Genomic DNA, 17,825 nt, shown 5'->3' with positions numbered 1-17,825 from the left:
TACATCTTCCCCTACAGTACACAGAGGTATTCTCATTTGCAGATTTGACTTTAAAGTAATTACTTATAATTACAGAGAAGTGCATCCAGTGGATTAATCATTCCATTTATACGCTGCTCGAAGGATTACTCTCAGGACAGCCTCACTGCTTTTGCTTGGAAAATGTCAGTTCCACAAGAAAACAAATCTCTCAAGTCAGTAGCAGCTGAGAAGGATTCTGACAACTATTTAAACCCAAAAGATTAAAGAAATGGCACACCTGGACTTGAGGCAGCATCTGTAACTGTCCTCCTCTTGGGAAATAAAGGGTCTCCAAGTGAGAATAACCAGTAAAATGGCCAGAGGAAGCCTACACTCCTACTAGGGGCTAGAAGCACCTTTGCACAGTTCTGGATCTGAAAGAAACACATCAGTGCTTATTAAAAACAAGGGCAGTGCTTCTGTCTCAGGAAGCCATGCTCTGAAGCCTGGGAATTCCCTGAAGGAGCTGCTGCTGTACACTAACCCCGGTCTTACAGTCTCCCCAAGCCATCTGCTTTTTGCCATGGACAAAGATGGGACACTAGGTGACAAAGATCTTTGGTTTGATCCATATGGATACCGCTCATCTGTTCTCTTCATATAGAACTATTTTTTTAAATGGTGACTCTACAGAGTTGCCAAAAACACAGGTCACCCAGAATGGCAGTGACGTAGCTTCCCTTAAAATTTAAGGTCACTAGTGTGTAACTTAAAATGGGCCACCCTGACTTTGCTAAATGGAGGGGGAAATGTAAACCCCCACCCCCCCCAGCCATGCTTAGGAAGAGGTGCAGTCACGACTACCAAAATAATCACCTTAAAGGTGTTTTTCACACCAGAGCCACCCATGACTGAACTGATCCCCACTGGATCATAGATCAACAGCCAAGTGGCACTAACGCAGTACATATAGTGACTCAGTGTTCACCACTAACCAGGGAGGCTACTGGAGGAAATGGCCGAAGACTGTGCACCCTTGCCACCATCACTGGTAAGTTTGAGAAGCTGGAGAGCTCTGCTAAAAGGCCACTGCTGAAGGAAGTCCTTCCACATATGATAATCGCAGGGCCTCCCTCTCATCTTACTACCTGCCAGGTTAAAAACAGCCCTGAAGTTAAAAATACATATTAAAAATTGAAAAATGCAAAGTCAAAAAGAGTCTTCGGCTCAAAACGCACGGGGGGGGGAGGGGGGGCCCTTCCCTTAATGCGCACTACCAACCCCCGCGTTACAACACAGACGCAGGAGCTGAAGGGGAAAACACTAACCAGCGAGGACAAGATACAGGAGAACACACAGCTTCGGCGTCGGGGTAAAATCAGCAACGAGCCACTCGCAAGGGGGTCCCTACGAGCGGCCATCGAGGCGGGGCCAGGAGAGGCGACGGCCCCCTGAGGCGAGGAAGAGGAGAGGAGATGGCCGCCTTCCCGCGCGCCCACCCCGCCTGCGCAGCCGCCGCAGCCTCCGTCGCCACGCCGGGGAGCGGCGTTGCCTGGCAACGCGGCCCTGGCCGCGGGAGGCGCGGCGGTGGCGGCGCCCGCTGCCGAGCCGGTGGTCTAGAGGTCTGTGAGGTAAAAAACGTGCGAGAGGTAAAAAAGAGCAACAAGGCCACGGGCAGGGGCCGGAGGAAGGCCAGGAGCAGGGTCGGCGGTGCCGTGAGGTGGCCTGGCCGCGTGGCCTCGCTGGCTGGCTGGGCGCGACGCCCTCATCCCGCCCGGGGACGGCGGTGACTCCGTATGAGGGGCGATGGCGGCGACAGCGGTGCCGCTCCGGGCACCCAGAGGTGGAAGGCAGTCTCCAGGCGTAGGTCGGGGAGCACACGGTTGGCTGCGGTAGCGGGAGGAGCACGCTGAAAGAGAAGGGGGTCGTGTTGTGAGCGGTGGCTCCCGTTTGCCACAGCCAGCGTTAAAGGGTGTTCCCTCACCCTCTGCCAGCCGCCTCGCCGCCACACGCCGCAGGTGTTGCTGCTGTAGCGGTGAGGATGTCGAGATGGCAGCGGAGCAGCTTCAGCCCCAGAGGAGCTGCTAATGTCATCCTTGCTCTATGTATCATGGGCTTCCTTGTCGACAATAAACTAATCTGGCAGAACGGTTCAGTGGGGTTTATTGCTACGGCTATATTTTTTCCTCGGTTCAGCTTGAAATCTGTGATTACTGCCATTCATTTTGAAGCTATTCTTTGTCCATTATGGGCAGTCCATCGGGCGTGAGATGAGGCTGACAGGAGAGGGGCACAGTTGGTGGTTTATGGATCCAGAGGTAACTTCTGTGCCTGGAATACATGTTAAGCTGTCTCCTGTGGTAGGCCTGGGAGAAAACAAGTGAAAATAGGTTTCTCTTCTACTATTGATGAGGCTGTTTCTGCTTAGAAATATTATTCAAGTTCTTGTATGTGTCCGTTTGTAGAGCCACGTGACTGTTGTAAAATCAGCTAAAGATTATCAATGGAGCATCATGATTTTCACAAGGTACAATTTCACATCTTTTAAAATAAGGCAGAAGGGTGGGGAGAAATGGAGGAATAGGTAGATAAGCCCATTCCCTGTATAAAAATAATATGTTCTTATTTATATTCAGTGTTCTGGAAGGCAAGGTTAGCCTTTGGGATTGTTTTTAATGATATTGAAGTAAAAATGTGTTTGGGCATGCCAAACTTTTATACTCCATAATGAGTTTATTGCATATAATAATTATGGGCTCAGTAATTAAAACTTTAAAATTACTGCTATTTTATTTAATATAAATGATAAATCAAAGATTTCATTTGACTTTTTATAAGTTAAAACCCGGATGTGTCAGAAACATCAATCTTAAATTTCATATTATGGTAATTGTATGTTAGGTTTCACGTACGGGAGTTGTATGTGTATAAAAGCCTTTGACAAGTCAAAAACATTGGCTAAGAGCAGAATTTCTTTTAATTTAGTATAATATATATATGTTTTTAAATCATTTATAACAGTAATTATTCAAGGGTGGGTTTTTTTTCTTTTTAGGGCCGCTCCTCCAAACGAGAGACCATAGCAGTTTCTGCAGTTGCTTTACAGGATCATATAATACACAGTCATCAGCTCCAGGATCTTTCATTAGCAGATCCTTTTAAGTCAAGGACAAGGAATACCAAGAACATTTACAAACCCGTGAACAAAGAAATGGTCAGAGCAGTAGTAGATACTGGACTAAGAAAAAAGAGCACTCACCACAAAAACAAGGAAGATGCAGAAAAGGAGTATGTTCTTGATCCCAGTCCTCCACAGCTAACGTTAGGTAAACCATTATATTCTGATTTGTGAATTTTTGTTTTTATTTAAAATAAACTGAGGAAGCTAAGCTTCCTGTTGTAAGATAATTTAATGCTAAACAGCATAAAATCTTGTTTTAACAATTGACAGAATTCAGCAGTTTGGGCCATCAGGTAAACAATGGAATTGCCATTAGTGGCTTGAATGTGTCTTTTCATATCTGAAATGTATTAAAAAATACTATTCTTTTGACAATGAAGGTAAAAAATGAAGAAGCTAGTGCATCTTGATGAAGAAGAATTTTTCATTAAGAGGTGGGAAGTCTTTTACACTTTTTTTTTTAATATGTTTTGTATATTGACTGTCATCTTTCTTTACCTTATATTCTCAAGCAAACATCAGTGATTTTGATATTGTATTTATTTGGGGAAATGTTTTAGTATTAAGATTATTTTTTTTTAACTCTGTTTGAAATGGTTTGTTTTATTCCTTATTCAGTAAAAAGACATTTACTAGTGCTGCATAAAATGTATTCTTTGATAATATATACCCACGTTTACTCAAAGTTAAAAAGGTTTATTTTTACAATGGTCCTGGGGCTAAACCCGGGAAGAATTAACACCTGTAGTTAAATACCTTTTTCAAATTTAGAAGCAAACATGCAATAAGATAAAAGTCACAGATGTGAGGGCTTGGAATGATGCCTGGTGAGAAAACTCACTTTTAAATAGTATTATAATAATACAGTTGTACAGCAGTGACAGACAATATTGCTTAAAAAAACAAAGCCAGGGAGCATCTTAACAGACCAGGAGTCCAAATGTGCTTCCTACCTATCAGTTTCAGTCTTGTATTTCCCTTTTCTAAAGATTTCTACAGTATTCTTGCCATGAACATCTTCTCGTCTCCATCCTTTCGGTTGTCTTGATTAGGTATTTCTTAAAGGATCTTCTGGCTCCACAATTTGCAGTTTTAAGCGTAATAAACTTTCATCTTCATTAATAATTGTTTTATTTATTCTTTTTCATAAAAGTGCCCTTAGGCCTCTCTGAAGATCATGTTGCCTTTGCTATAGTAACTGTCACAGTAGTCCCAGCTCTAAAGAGAACCATGTAAATCAATGAGGCTCTGTACAAGCACAGGCATCTGCCTTTTGGAATCAGCTGAAGGTTAAGAGGGTAACTTAAGATAATACACAACAAGTGTGTGTAACAAGTGATAGGACAAAGGTAGTAAGACATGGTGATTATTACTATGTTTACATGGTTATAGTTCTAAAGATGGGAGGGTTTTTTCTTTGGTTCGTTTTGAAGAGGAATTTGAAAGAAGAGAGGATAGTGGGGGGAAGAAACAGCAGAGGGGTACGGGGGTTAACGCAAATATAAATAATGAATGATTATGGAAGCTAAAGGTTGTGGTGAAAAAATGCAGCCCAAGTGTGAGCATGTTCTCTGCAATTATAAGAAAGGCGAAGTATTTTCTCTTTAAATCACAGCATTGACTGAAATGTCCCATATGAATGCATGTGCAAGTGATTTGAAAGAATGTGCTGAAAGATTTTTAAAAATTGCAATTGTTTCTGGGTTTTGCTTATTAGTATTTTCACCTGTAGACTCACATTATTTTAAAATGCTTGTATCAAGCTTTCTCTTCTTAACAAGAATTGTGTGGTTTAAACCTTACAGCTGTGAAACAAGTTTGAAAATGTAATTTAATGCAACTTTTTCTTCTTGAGTTTGTGGGTAATCAAACAAAATCTCACAGGCCTCTGTTATTAAATTTTTCTCAGTAGGGACTTGACTCCTAAAATCAAATAATAATAGTTTAAATGTTAATGTATGTAATCACTTTGCTAATGTGCATTTTAGGATAAATAACTCACTTGGTTGTAAGTGGGTGTGTCACTAAATGGGTTGGGCTTGTAAACTTGATGCATCAGGATGAAAACTCTTGGATGTCTTGAGCTGTGATAAATGTAGGCTTTCATTGCTTGTATTTATTCAAAGTGCTGCTTTGAGAATCTCTTCATAGAGCCTTTTGCTTCAACCACGTATCCCTTCTTGTGTGTCCTGCTGCCAGTTTTCCTTCATCAACTATGTTGTATGAAAGCTTTCCTTCTAAACACCTGTATAACCTGTCCCTCACAAATACCCCATCTGGTTTATATTATTTAGAAGTTAGGTTTTGCCGCCAATCTCTTCCTATTTGGCAGCTTTAATCATCCATTTGTGAAAGTTTTAAATAAGCATTTTTTCTTACCCCGGGGGTATATAAAAGGCTTTCCACAAAGCCATCTCATTGTCTTTCTTAAAACAGTCTCTGACCGCAATGCTTGGAAGAAAATCAAGGGTAGGCATTTTTTATGTTGTGATACTGTCTTTCATGCTGCAACTGGTTTGCTATCTTGTTCACTGCCTGTGTATCCTGATTTTCTCATCATAAAGACCATCACTTGTGTATATTGGAATATCAAAATGGGATCTTGTTTCCTTACTCATTCACTGATACTCTTCCATATTACTGTCAGATGAAACTTTATATATGTTTTTGCTGAAACTTTTATTGTGTATTTTATAATTTGATTCTTCTTTTGTAGCAGAAACACTGATCTGTGCAATATATGCTCTTCAAGAGTTGAATGGTCAAGAGGGAAAGCACTCCTGGTTAGGAAAACCTCCTTGTCACTCAGCTACCAATTTCAGCAAATCATGCATAAGCTTTAAGCAAAATACACGTTCTGAACTAGTTTTTAGACTCTAAAAAGTTTGCAGGATCCTTCATATTTCTCTTAAAGCTCATACTATTTTTCACCATCAGGAGCACCAGATAAAAGCATTTTGCTGCACCAAAATTGATAGACAACGCTATTTTATGTTAATACAGTGTATATTTTACATTCTGAAATTACGATGCTGTAAATACATACGTATGCACTTTGCTGCTTGACACAGAGTGTTTTGAATTCTAGCCCATAGCCTGCAGGCAGAGCTGTGAGCTCCTGCACGCGTGGAGGTGCTGTATTTGTGTCTGGGTATCGAGTTGTCCGGGAACTGAAACAGCGTGCCTCTAAGACAATTCATACATGACCACCGATGTAATCTATGGCATTCATTGATTCAAATTATATTTTGATACTTAGGTTTACGTGCATTGCTTACCTTTGACTTGATACCTTTACTAGGGTAACAAAAGTAACAAGGTGGGGTCTCTGCAAACCAAACCATATGTAGAGAAAGCACTTTCCACGTTGTTCCAAAAGCAAAAACTGACCCAGCTTGAAATCTCAAAGCCATCCAAGATATGGAATCAAACTGATTTATGTTTGAAGGATGTCATGACCTCACAAGGAAGTAGGTTAGGCAGATAGTTCAACTAAAGGGAAGAAAGTATTCCTTATAATTCTTTTAGTACCTCACAAAAGTTCTTTAAAAAGATCAAAGACAGTTTTGTGCAAATTTTAAATGATTAATGATATACATCTGTAGATGGATGAGCTCAGGAGCAGAATTTTTGTCTCAAAAATTAACAAATCCTATCCTAGAATAAGGAGATACTCAAGCAAGTGGATCACCAAAACCCTATTCTTTGGTTTGTTAGGATTCCTTTTCTCTTCCTGACTGATATGATGGTTTGGATACACAAGCTGTCTGATGGGGTTTTGAAAGCTTATACAGAACAAGTAAGGGCTGCTTATTATTGTCTGGTTTATGCAGAGATTTTGGTATGAATGAAAGAGTTGACCTTTTCCTTCCCATTTAGCACTAAAACTATCATCTAGGTGTCATCAGCTTGCATTCTATTGCATGTCCCTCTTCTGTTACTGTTTTAGCAAATACCATTGAGGCCTCATCATGGACTCGTGTTACTGGCTTATTAAACATACCTTGGACATTCCTGCATTGACTTCAGTCAGTCCACACAAGCTGCTTCCTCTGGTCTTCAAAGATGACAAAGATCTATTCTTTGCCATACCTACTAGCATCTTTCTTTACTACTGAGATACTGACACTGGACTTTTATCTGCCATTTGTGGGGGCATAAGTATTTTCACTGATTCCTTGTTTGAGAAGGCAGAGATTTCACATGGACATACCAGCAAGGCACCTCACAGCTATCATTTGAGATCAAGAAGCTCAGGTATCACAGTGACACTATCACTGGTAACTTGTGACCATCTCTTTGTTTCTTTATGCTCTTTATTTCTCTTGCATCTGTCACAGTCTCATTACACATTAGTATTTTGCACTAGCAACAGTTTTCATTATACGACCTCATTAATTTTTATTTTTATTTTAAGAATACAAAAATGCAATGTTAAAGAAACCTTCACAAATGAATTCTTAACAGAGATTGTCTTTACGCTGATGATTTGAAATGACACTGTTGTGCATTGTTACATTGTCTAGTCAATAATCCCCATGTTACCGGCTGTGAAAAGGTATCAAAATAAATACAAATTACTTGGCAAATAAAAGTTTACATTTAAAAAAATTTCCTGTATAAATCCTGTATGCAAAAGAGGTACTGACAATCACTGAATAACTAACTAATAGTAAGAAGTATGCTGCCTGCCAGTGGTTTGTCTGATGATAGATTTATATGAAGTATCTGTATAAAGAATTTTTAAGTAAGCTTATTATCGATGAATTTCATATGAAGAAAATCCATTGTCTGCATCTGCCAGTGGGTTTTATTCAGTGATTTGTTGTTGTTATTGTCTACAGCTCAGAAATTAGGCCTAGTTGAGCCTCCTTCCTTGCCACTAACTGCTGAAGAATGGGTAAAAATAAGGCAGAGATCCATACAGCATGGAGACTCCGTACAGCCTTGTGCAATATGCAGGGAAGAATTTGCACTTCAACCTCAGGTACATGTGTAACTGTATAATTGTGTGGACTACGCAACTGCATTTAACAAAATTTTTCCAGAGTTACTGCTAAAAATCATTAGCTGGAGGAAGAAAGGGAAGAAAGATTCTAGTGTAAGACACCATTTAGCATTTAATAGCTGGACCCTGCTGTCAGTGGCCAACTCTGAAAGCATTTTGGATGTGATGTGGTAGAGAAAGGTTTGTAGTGTTTGTTCAGTTCTGAAGTTATGACAGTAGAAGAGAAGGTAATCGGCCTTTGTATCTGTTCCTGCAAAGCAGGTATCGGCTATTTTCTGCTTCATTTAAACTCCTGTTAGATATGATCCTAGACTTTATTCATCAGAATGGTAAATATTCACAAATTATACAATTTAAGATATATTTTGTTTTCTCACAAGTTTTGTTAATTGCAGTTTACTTCAATTGTTATTTCTATTTGGAAAATGGAAGTAGGTGTACTCTTAATACCAGTCAGTCGCTTCCTTAGGTTATCTGAAGAAATGCTTGCATTTTACCATGATGGCTTTATTCAATGCATGTGTGTAGCATAAGCATAAATACATAGATTCTGTCATCTATCATCTTGAAAATATTAAGCAAAAGGGACAAGTGACTGATTGAAGAGGAGTGCTGCTTCAGAGAGGTGATGATGGTAATTGGAAGAATTATTCCAACTATTTGCAAGTTTCTTTCCACAGTGCATTTTAAGATGGTTTTTTTCCTGCTTGTTTTCCCTTTTAATTTTTCTTGAAGACTTTTTACAGCCAAGTCTGTGATGTGAATCAAGGTCTTTTGATAACCTTAGATACAGAGCTTTTGCTTCCTTTTACATCAACATTAACTGGAGGTGTACAATTGTCCACAGGCAGGTGGGATGGATCTGGCAAAAGACCATTCTGCCAATTTCTGGCTACTCTGAAAGTCTAAAGCTTGACAAGAGAGAGCAAAAGACAGCACTCATTAAAAAGGTTACTTTAGATTTGGCACAAAAAGGGAAATGCCTCTGGAATTCTTTTTGTCCTCAGTGTTTCGTTAGCTTTCCTCCCTCAAGGGAAAAAAAGCCACTGTATCTGAAAGCTTTCCCTTCAGCTGGCTGCTAGCCATTAATCCTTTTGTGTTTGCCAGCTCAATAGTGCACACTACTTGTTCTGGTTTTCACTCCTTTCCCAGTTTTTCCTTCCCTAAGAGCCAACTGCTTTTTTTGTCCAACTCTGTATCTTTTGTCAGGATGAAGATCACAGCATTTGGTGGGAATTTAGGTCAGATAAAGGTGAAGTTTTCTTGTAGCCTGTGAACATGCTTTCTCTTTTGTTTTTTTTTGTATGTGTGAAATGCTGCATTTGATGTATATCACTTCTTGAAATTTAACGTCTCTGTGGGGAAAAGGGAAAAAAATTAATCAGCTTTCATTTTAAGTACTTGTTTTATAATCTTTTCCTCCAGTCAGTAGCAGTTGGCATTTCTTGCTTTCTGCCACTCCATGTGTTGTTAACACAAAGTTCACACATTGGCTTAAGATGTAATATATTAAGTAATTTGTATAGAAGACTAATTTTATTTTCACCGGAAAGACTGCAGTAGTAACAGAAAGAAACTGATGACCTTTCAGGCAGTCAGAATTTTTCTTGTCAACATTTTTTACTTTTCAGCTTTTAGCATGGTTTAAAGTCAGGTTTGGTTGATGGGTTTTTTTCCTTTGAAAAACAGGTGCTGCTTTCATGTTCCCATGTATTCCATAAAGTGAGTACATTTTTATATAACTATTCAGGCACATAATACATGAGTATTTTAATTCAACTACTTAAGTGAATATCTTAATGAATTAAATGTAATCATCTTGAGAAGTAATTTTGATTCCAGATTTTTATGATAAGAAATATAAATAAGACTATTTTATGATGAAGCACTTTATTTCATTTTATTACCTTTTTTAAAACCCTATGGGAAGACATAGTTTGTAACTGAGCTATTCATTTCTATACTAAGCAGGAATAGTTTAATTCATGAAATTTCATGTGAATATATGGAGATCTACAAAATTGTCTTAACATTTTAATTATAAAAATGTGCTTCCTGTAGAGTATTCATGGATTGATGAATAAACTGTTTTTACATTCTGTAATCTATCCTGTTTCATCTGTTCCAATGATATGAAATATATTGTAAGTAATTGCAATTATTTTTTCAGGCATGCCTGAAAGCCTTTGAAAAATTTACAGGTAAAAAGTCTTGTCCTATGTGTAGAAAAGAGCAGTATCAGACCAGAGTAATACATGATGGGGCACGCTTGTTTAAGATAAAGTGCGCTATTAGGTAAGCCTTACTTCTGCTACAGGTGTTGTCACTGGACAATATTTATCTCTAAATAATGCTCCAAATGTGTTAAAACTTTAATATAAGAAGAAACTAGACAGAACAAGTGAATGCACTACAAAAGTTAAAGTTTTTAAAAAATTCATAAAATGATTGTTTCATGTAAATAGTAAAATTATATAAATTCAAGTTTCCTCTTCTTGAGCAAAATTGTGTCTTACAGAATTCAGGCTTCCTGGAGGGGATATATTGTTAGAAAATGGTATAAAAACTTGAGAAAAACAGTGCCTCCTAAAGATAGCAAATTAAGAAAGCAATTCTTTGAGAAAAAGGTACGTTGCATTTGCTTCTTTGGTCTGATTTCAGCTCCCTTAAATCAAAACTCCTGAATATCAGATCTCTACCTTTTCATTTATTCTTTCTTATTCATATCAAACAGGCAGCACTGGAGGTGCTTGGTTGTTCTGTTAGTCTGTTCATTCCATCCTCTTTACAATGTAGAAGTAAGGAAAATTATTTAAATACTTAATTCTAAGGCCTGCCTTTTGCCTAGGCCAGCAATAGTGGGCTTTTTGTGAGGCTCTGTACTTCACTTCTCTTTTTGATAAATCACAGTAATCTGTTTTCCTGTAGAATTATATGAAGGGGATATAGTAAGGGGAGAAACAAATAAATCCATAAACAATCATAACTTCTTTTCACTTTGTTCTCTCACTGGACACTGAAGTAGGTGGTTCCATTTCATAGCTTTGCCCTTCTCTACCTTCTGCTCAGATGCAAGTCAGACTGTAATAAATTAGGGTCCTGACCCCATACAAATGAGGCCAAATCAGGTGCAAGCATTTTGCAATGACCCTGCTTGCCTTTAAGCACACAGCTGCTGCTGAGGCCCTGTGCAATCCTCAAGTCCTCTTTTGCCAACTTCCAGTCTCCCCCCAGTTTAGTAACAGCCAGCCCAGCTCAGCTTTTCAGGAACAAAAACTGCTCTGGCACATCCTCAGCAATTACCAAACCGTCCCTCAGGGAGTGAGTGAAGCCATCTTCTGCTCCAGGTTACCAAACAGCCTGGTTAATAGAGATTAACAAAGCCACACAAGACAGCCGTTTAAATGTAGCTAGTGTGTGCAGCTAGGAAAATACTCTTACCCAAGTTGCAAGCTAAATCAGTGGCAGGTTTAAACCAATACTTAAATTGGTGGTTTGGGTGGTTTTTTTAAATCACTGCTTTAGTTAAACAGAAGAGTGCTTGCAGAAAAAGGCTTGTTACTGTCACTATTTCTCATGCTTAGTTGGTTGTATCCAGTTCAAGGACAGCTTTGGAGGCAAAGACCCTCCCTTGCTATATTACGCATTTATGTATGATAGTGAGATTGGTACCTTGGAGGTGATCTGGCAGACTGTTGCAACAAAACTGGTACTGCTGTTTTGCTTGTGTGGTAACAGTGGCAGGGGAGAGAGGAAATACTGTTCTCAGCCTTAACACCCAGACAGCTTGCTGGTTGCTATGCTACCTTTGTAATCAATGCAAAGTCCTTCCCTGAAACGGAGAAAATGAATACGGAGATAACTGAAAAAAGCTAATGTTACACTTGAAAGTGCTTAAACACTTAAGTTTGGAAGAAGTGAACCCTTCAGTGGATTGTGACTGTCCTCAAGTAGAACGATGAGAACAGACAACAGAAACAGAGATTTTTCTGCATGGAAGACTGGGGAAACAGTTGTATGCTTCTTTCCCGATAAGGCTGTCAATTTTCTGTGGGCTCAAGACACCAGGGTCTCAGTAAAGGAAAGTTGAAGAAAGCTGCAACTTTCAGCATATTCAGAAGCTGAGTGTCATTTGTTAAAATTTCTCTCACCGAACTTCAGATGGCAGTCTACCAAGCTACCTATAATGGGTTAGCTTTTAGGGCCCCTATCTTAAATACCTGTTTTAGGGAGAAACAGCCTGATAGAGTGCCCATATTTCATCACATGATTATAAGCTATGGGAAGGTCTTCATTTAACATAGTTTCTATATATAGCCCACAGCATTAGGAAATCATTCTCATGTGTAACACTGCAGGATTTTGCAGGGAACAAAATGAGCACTGCTTTTTCACCTTCTATTAAGAATAAATTTCTAAAGTCTTCTCATATGGATTATCCAGGTTTAAATGAATTTGGTACCAACTGTGATTAAAGGATATATACTTATTTTTCTTAGTGGCTTTCAAGTGGGAATTGTAGATGAGTTTTCCTGCTGTTTGTTCTTATACTTTTAAGTGTTGGTTAATGAAAACACTAAAATTTTTCATAAGGAGCTATCCATTTCCAGATGCTAAAAAGCCTTTCTAAAATAAATTTTGCCTCTCAAACTTGTGCTGTGCTTTTAAAATGTCACTCCCTAAACATTAGCATAATCAAGTGGCATCACAACTGGAAAAAAAAAATCTAATTTTTAATAACCCTACCTCCTCTGGAAGGATCACAAAGGTTAAACATCAAGTTTCATACACTTAAATAAATATCACAGAATAAAAACCAAGGTCTGAAATATTAGTACTAGGAAGGACACATATTACTTGTTTCAGGGTGCTACAGTAGCCCTTATTACATCTATTATTAAAATTTTTTATAATCTAGATCAAAGGAGATAAGAAAGGTCACCGAAACCAAAGTAGGCTACTTTTTAGCACTACTATACACAGAAAGCATGGTGTTGCTTCAGCATGTTAGGTAGTGAATTTCTTTGATCCTACCTATAAATGTCACTTCTGTATGTCATTTAATTGTGGTATAGTCTTTTATTGGTGCAATTAAAACTTTTCAAATGCATTACATTATCTCCAGCTTTGCTAAAAATCTTGCCATTGTTTAAGAAGCAAGGTAAGTCATTGTGAAATGATGTAGTTGACTTTAGTTTCTCCCTACCCCTTCCACATGATTTCTCCCAACGATTTTAATTTAAATCTCACCAAACAGTATAATGGTCCTGGAATTTGTTTAGTCGTTTGACTTCCTTTATCACACGGAGATGGTAAACATTCTGTTGCTAACTTGAAGTGGCTCCAAGCAGCAAAACTAGGAGGATATTAAACCAGTAAAAGCTTATCAACTGATTCATTGATATGCTGTAAATTCCAGCCTTTTCATTTTACTTTTGAGGGTTGCCATAAGTCAACACATTAGTAAGCAATTTGCTGACATTGGATCACTTAAAAAGGCTTCCCTGTGGACAAAGTTCACCTCGGTGCTTTGTTTCATCGTTTTATTTTATCATAGTCTTGTGCTGCTGTACAGATGACTGATGTAGTTTTGCATACTGGTAGAGTATTTCAGATATTCAGTTTATGCCATTCTATTCAAGTTTTAAGAAGTCACAGACAAAATATAGAGGTATGGTGTTTTCAGAAATAAATTAATCAGTTTCAGTTGTTCTAGGGAAAAAAGGTTATTCAGTATTATGCACTAAAACACAACAGGATTTAATATTTAAATCCTAGAACACGCTAACACTAACAGATTATACAAAATGCCTCTTTCTGTTCACGTTGATAGTTTGTGCTGATTTGCCAGTGAGCAAAAGTTTTGGGTTAAATTTCAGCTTTTTTTTTTTCTTCCCAACCTTAGACTTTATTTGCTGATTGATGGATATGGGTTGGGTCAGGTCATACTGCAGAAAATACAGGACTAGCTCAAAGCAGATAGTATCTTAGCAGCAGGGGAACTTAATAGATCACTGTCTCAGCCAGGAGAAGAGTTTTCCTCTCTTTATTTTTACAGTTTCTGCTCAAAGAGGCTCATGAGAGGACTTTCAGGATCACTTACTGAAATGGGGAAGAGAAACACAAGTGCAAGCTCAGGGAAGAAATGGAGGGCTTCTTCCTGCGGAGGGAAAAAGGAACAAGCAGCACAGGCACAGACAGAGAGGGGGCACTGCTTGCTTAATGCAGCCCCCACCCCTCTCTGACCGCTCCTTGCAGCTCTCCTCCTTGGTTAGTTTGCCTCAGCAGCCTGTCTAGTCATAGTACGGCTCACAAAGGTGGGCCAAGTCCTGCAACTGACCCCATATTGTCTGTGTTGCTCTCACATTCACAGAAATAGATGCCGGGTAAGGGCAGAGTTAAAACGTCGTTGCTTTTTCTCAAATTTTGGGTCCTGAGAAGCTATTGGAAAGCGTTATCATGGCTGCTCTAGCTGTCTATTACATCCCCCTAGCTTTCTTATGAAAACAGTTCAGGTCTGTTCAAGTTTGATACCAATATAAATGAAGACCAAGCATAAATCAGGACCAAAAGTGTTTTCAGATGGATCAACCTCTACTTGATGTTGAACAGAAGCCATGAATTATATAAGGTTCAGGTGTAATCTTACCCTGTTCATCCTGAAGTCAGATCTTGAAATGAAATTAGTAAAAGCAGTTAAAATTGCAGTGTGGAGTAGATTCAGGTCTAGAACCTAGGTCACAACAGTTCAGATAAAGGTCGCTAGGACTGTTACTGCTTAATTAAATACATAATCACATTAAAATATTAAAGACATCACCTGATTAAAGTGTTATGCATTACTATTTCATGTCTCATTCACAGAGCTCACACTGTCATCGTTTGGGATTGTTTGGAGACCACAAAGTGTAAATATTGAAGGAGGTCTGTGGTGGGATTCTTGGGGTTTTGTTTTTTGTTTTACACATACCACTGAAGGTCAGTGTGCATGTTTGCATGGGATAGAATCAGATTTTTTTCTTTCTTGTCGGTGAACAGTCATGAGGGAAGCACAAGATTACCCATCTGCTCTTTGCTAGACCTAGAATTCTCTCACAGAGTACAGAAGGGGATGCTGATTCTCCTATCACATTGTGATGTAAATACATACACCATACAAGGTGTCTGAGGGGATTATTTTTTCTTCTTTTTTTTTTTAAGTTATGTTGATGCATCAGTACTAACTAACAAGGTAACTAAATCCAATTTGTACTGACAAATGGATACATCCTTTGACTATACTGTTGTGTTAGGGATCATTTGGAAATACACTAAGTAAGTCAGAATAGGTCTCAGTAGTGAATCAGACCATAAAATAAAAAGAATACACAGGATCAAATCTAATGTCAAGAAGCAAACAACTTGCCTTATGTGATGGATTTCACCATTTCCCTTACCTGGATGCTTCTAATATTTGTCTCAAGTCTTTATTGAGAAACATTATGGGTTTTACTGGAGGACACTTTCATACTTGCACATTATATGGACATAATTTTTAAAAAATTAACTGATGAGTTTTTTTCATAGTTTTAGGAGGAAATTTAAGAAATTCAAAGTTTAAGTGAAATCTTAGAATGTTAGGTGAGCTTTTCAGATAGTTTTTCTGGGTTTTTTTGTGGGATTTGGGCTCTTGATTCCTTTGGGTCTACTCAATGTGAACTTTTCTATTTTGATACACGCTATGAAGGGTCAGTTTAGCAGTTGTAAGCGAGTACATGTCCTGGTAGAGAAAAGCTACCAAAAAGTGAAGTGAAACAATAGGAAAGTTTCAGGTACCATCAGACTGTCTGACCTTGACAACAACCCTTCTCCCATTTCCCATCCCATCCTCCCTGAAAAGATGGCTCCCTGTTTTCCTGTCAAGTTTTCACTCACAGGAGATGCATGGAGAGAAAGGCTCACATTGCATGGTCATGGTACAGGTGTTGAAATGTTCCTTAACACTGCTGAAAGCATTTACAAGCAGAGTCACAAAAGACAAATCTAAGACTTGTGTGACTCCCTGCAGAACTTTCAGATATTGTGGTAGCAATGAGAGAAAGTGGCCACAGTGAATTGGGACTGCGCTAAAGGAGATGATGAAGTTTAAGAAAAGCATTCATTGCTTTTCGGTATTTATTTTGCTGAGCGCTGATGGGAGCATCTTCAGATATGATGACGATTGCTTAGGCCTATGTGCAATATGCAGAAACATATTTAAGGCAGTAGGTCATAAAAGTCTATACCAAGAATGCTACCTAAGATGCCTCTTCTCTCGTTGGTTATCATGCCTTTTACTAACCCCACAGCAGATGCACTAGTTTCCCATCAAATAACCAATGCTCAGCTAAGTTCTATACTTCCTTTCCCTAACACAGCTGTACCCTCTGTGCTGCACCCATATGGGTTAAGAATAGTACATCTATCTTGGGAAGGTTCAGTGATGAAAATCCTGTGTTTTCTCTGAAGGATAATGGTCCATCAGTGGAGTCTGGGGACCTGATGCTTTTAACCACTAAATCAGCACTGGACACCAGCTGCAAACTGGAACAAAATTCCATAGATCATGCAGCTAATCAGGCCCACTTGTCCAATCACTCACAATTCATCCACGTATGAACTACCTATAAGTAACTCCAAATCTAACAGCAGCCCATTTTCTTTTCAGGTTCAACAGATCAGCAATCGACTGTTGAGTTCTTATAACATCAACCTAGATGAATTTTTTTCTGAGATAGATTCTTCTATAGCAGCAAGTCGAGATGTGTTTCAGCAGTTGGAAGCAAAAGAAATATTAATAAGTGAAACTGACTGGGAGAAGATCCAGATGCAGGTTGATTGGTGCTTTTTTTTCCTTTTTTTTTTTCCTTTTTTTTTTTGTTTTTAAAGTAGTTTTCCATTTATAAGCTCTTTTATGCTCTTTTGCATGGCAGTCTTTTCAGCACAATTGAGTGTTTTCCGTTTTCTTAAATTTTGGTCCATCTGTTCCAAATCAAAAATATTAAAAAGTTTTTACTGTTAAGACATTTACCTCAGCAGCATCTCTCTTCTCAGTTAAAAAGCCCAAAGAGTCTGTAGACAAAATTGAGAATCAAGATGTTAATAGTTTCTCAAAATACATTACAGTCATAAAATTTGAACATTTGAATTAGCGTATTGCTGATATAGTTACCTTCCATTGTTTCACTACAGGTTTGTTTGTTTGTTTGTTTTTACTCAGGCATTTCAGCAAGAGATATTTGACTGTCCTATCTGTATCATGCCACTCAGTCCTACCGTTCATCCTGCCCGTCCCTTCTCTGATAACAGCAATCCGTTCTCACAACAGACTGTTCTGCTTTCTTGTTCACATGTGTTTCATCATACCCGTCTTAAAGCATTTGAAGAGTTTTCCTTGGGAGAGTGATATATTTGTCCTTTATGTCGCTCATGTTATCAAAAGAAAATCCTCAGATGTTGATACATACAGCTCATAATGAACTACCTCGTAGATCACAGCTGACAACATATGTACTTCTAACTTTGGAGCCTTTTCAGAGCCAGATCTTCCAAGAACAAATGATTTTGTATGGACAATGGTATTTGCCTTTTATTTAGAGAAATAAAAGTTAGAAGGGTACTGTTGCTTCCCTTTTATACTTAGTTTCACCTTTGGTC

At 38.6% G+C, this 17,825-nt stretch overlaps 1 protein-coding gene across 1 annotated transcript; it reads left to right on the top strand.

Annotated features, from left to right (window-relative positions):
• Window positions 1–2,464: 2,464 nt before the first annotated feature.
• RNF32 (ring finger protein 32) lies at window positions 2,465–17,574 on the top strand. The gene is made up of 8 exons (XM_010585865.1): window positions 2,465–2,488; window positions 3,017–3,287; window positions 7,987–8,129; window positions 9,840–9,872; window positions 10,321–10,445; window positions 10,669–10,777; window positions 16,837–17,001; window positions 17,389–17,574. The coding sequence occupies exons 1-8, from the start codon at window positions 2,465–2,467 to the stop codon at window positions 17,572–17,574; spliced, it is 1,056 nt and encodes a 351-aa protein (XP_010584167.1).
• The last annotated feature ends 251 nt before the right edge of the window (window positions 17,575–17,825 follow it).

The sequence above is a fragment of the Haliaeetus leucocephalus genome, unplaced genomic scaffold, assembly GCF_000737465.1.
Source record: "Haliaeetus leucocephalus isolate CR32 unplaced genomic scaffold, Haliaeetus_leucocephalus-4.0 Scaffold0, whole genome shotgun sequence".
In the NCBI taxonomy this organism is placed as follows: Eukaryota; Metazoa; Chordata; class Aves; order Accipitriformes; family Accipitridae; genus Haliaeetus; species Haliaeetus leucocephalus.
Note: the sequence above shows the minus strand (reverse complement) of the source record. Positions and strands in the feature narration are given on the sequence as shown.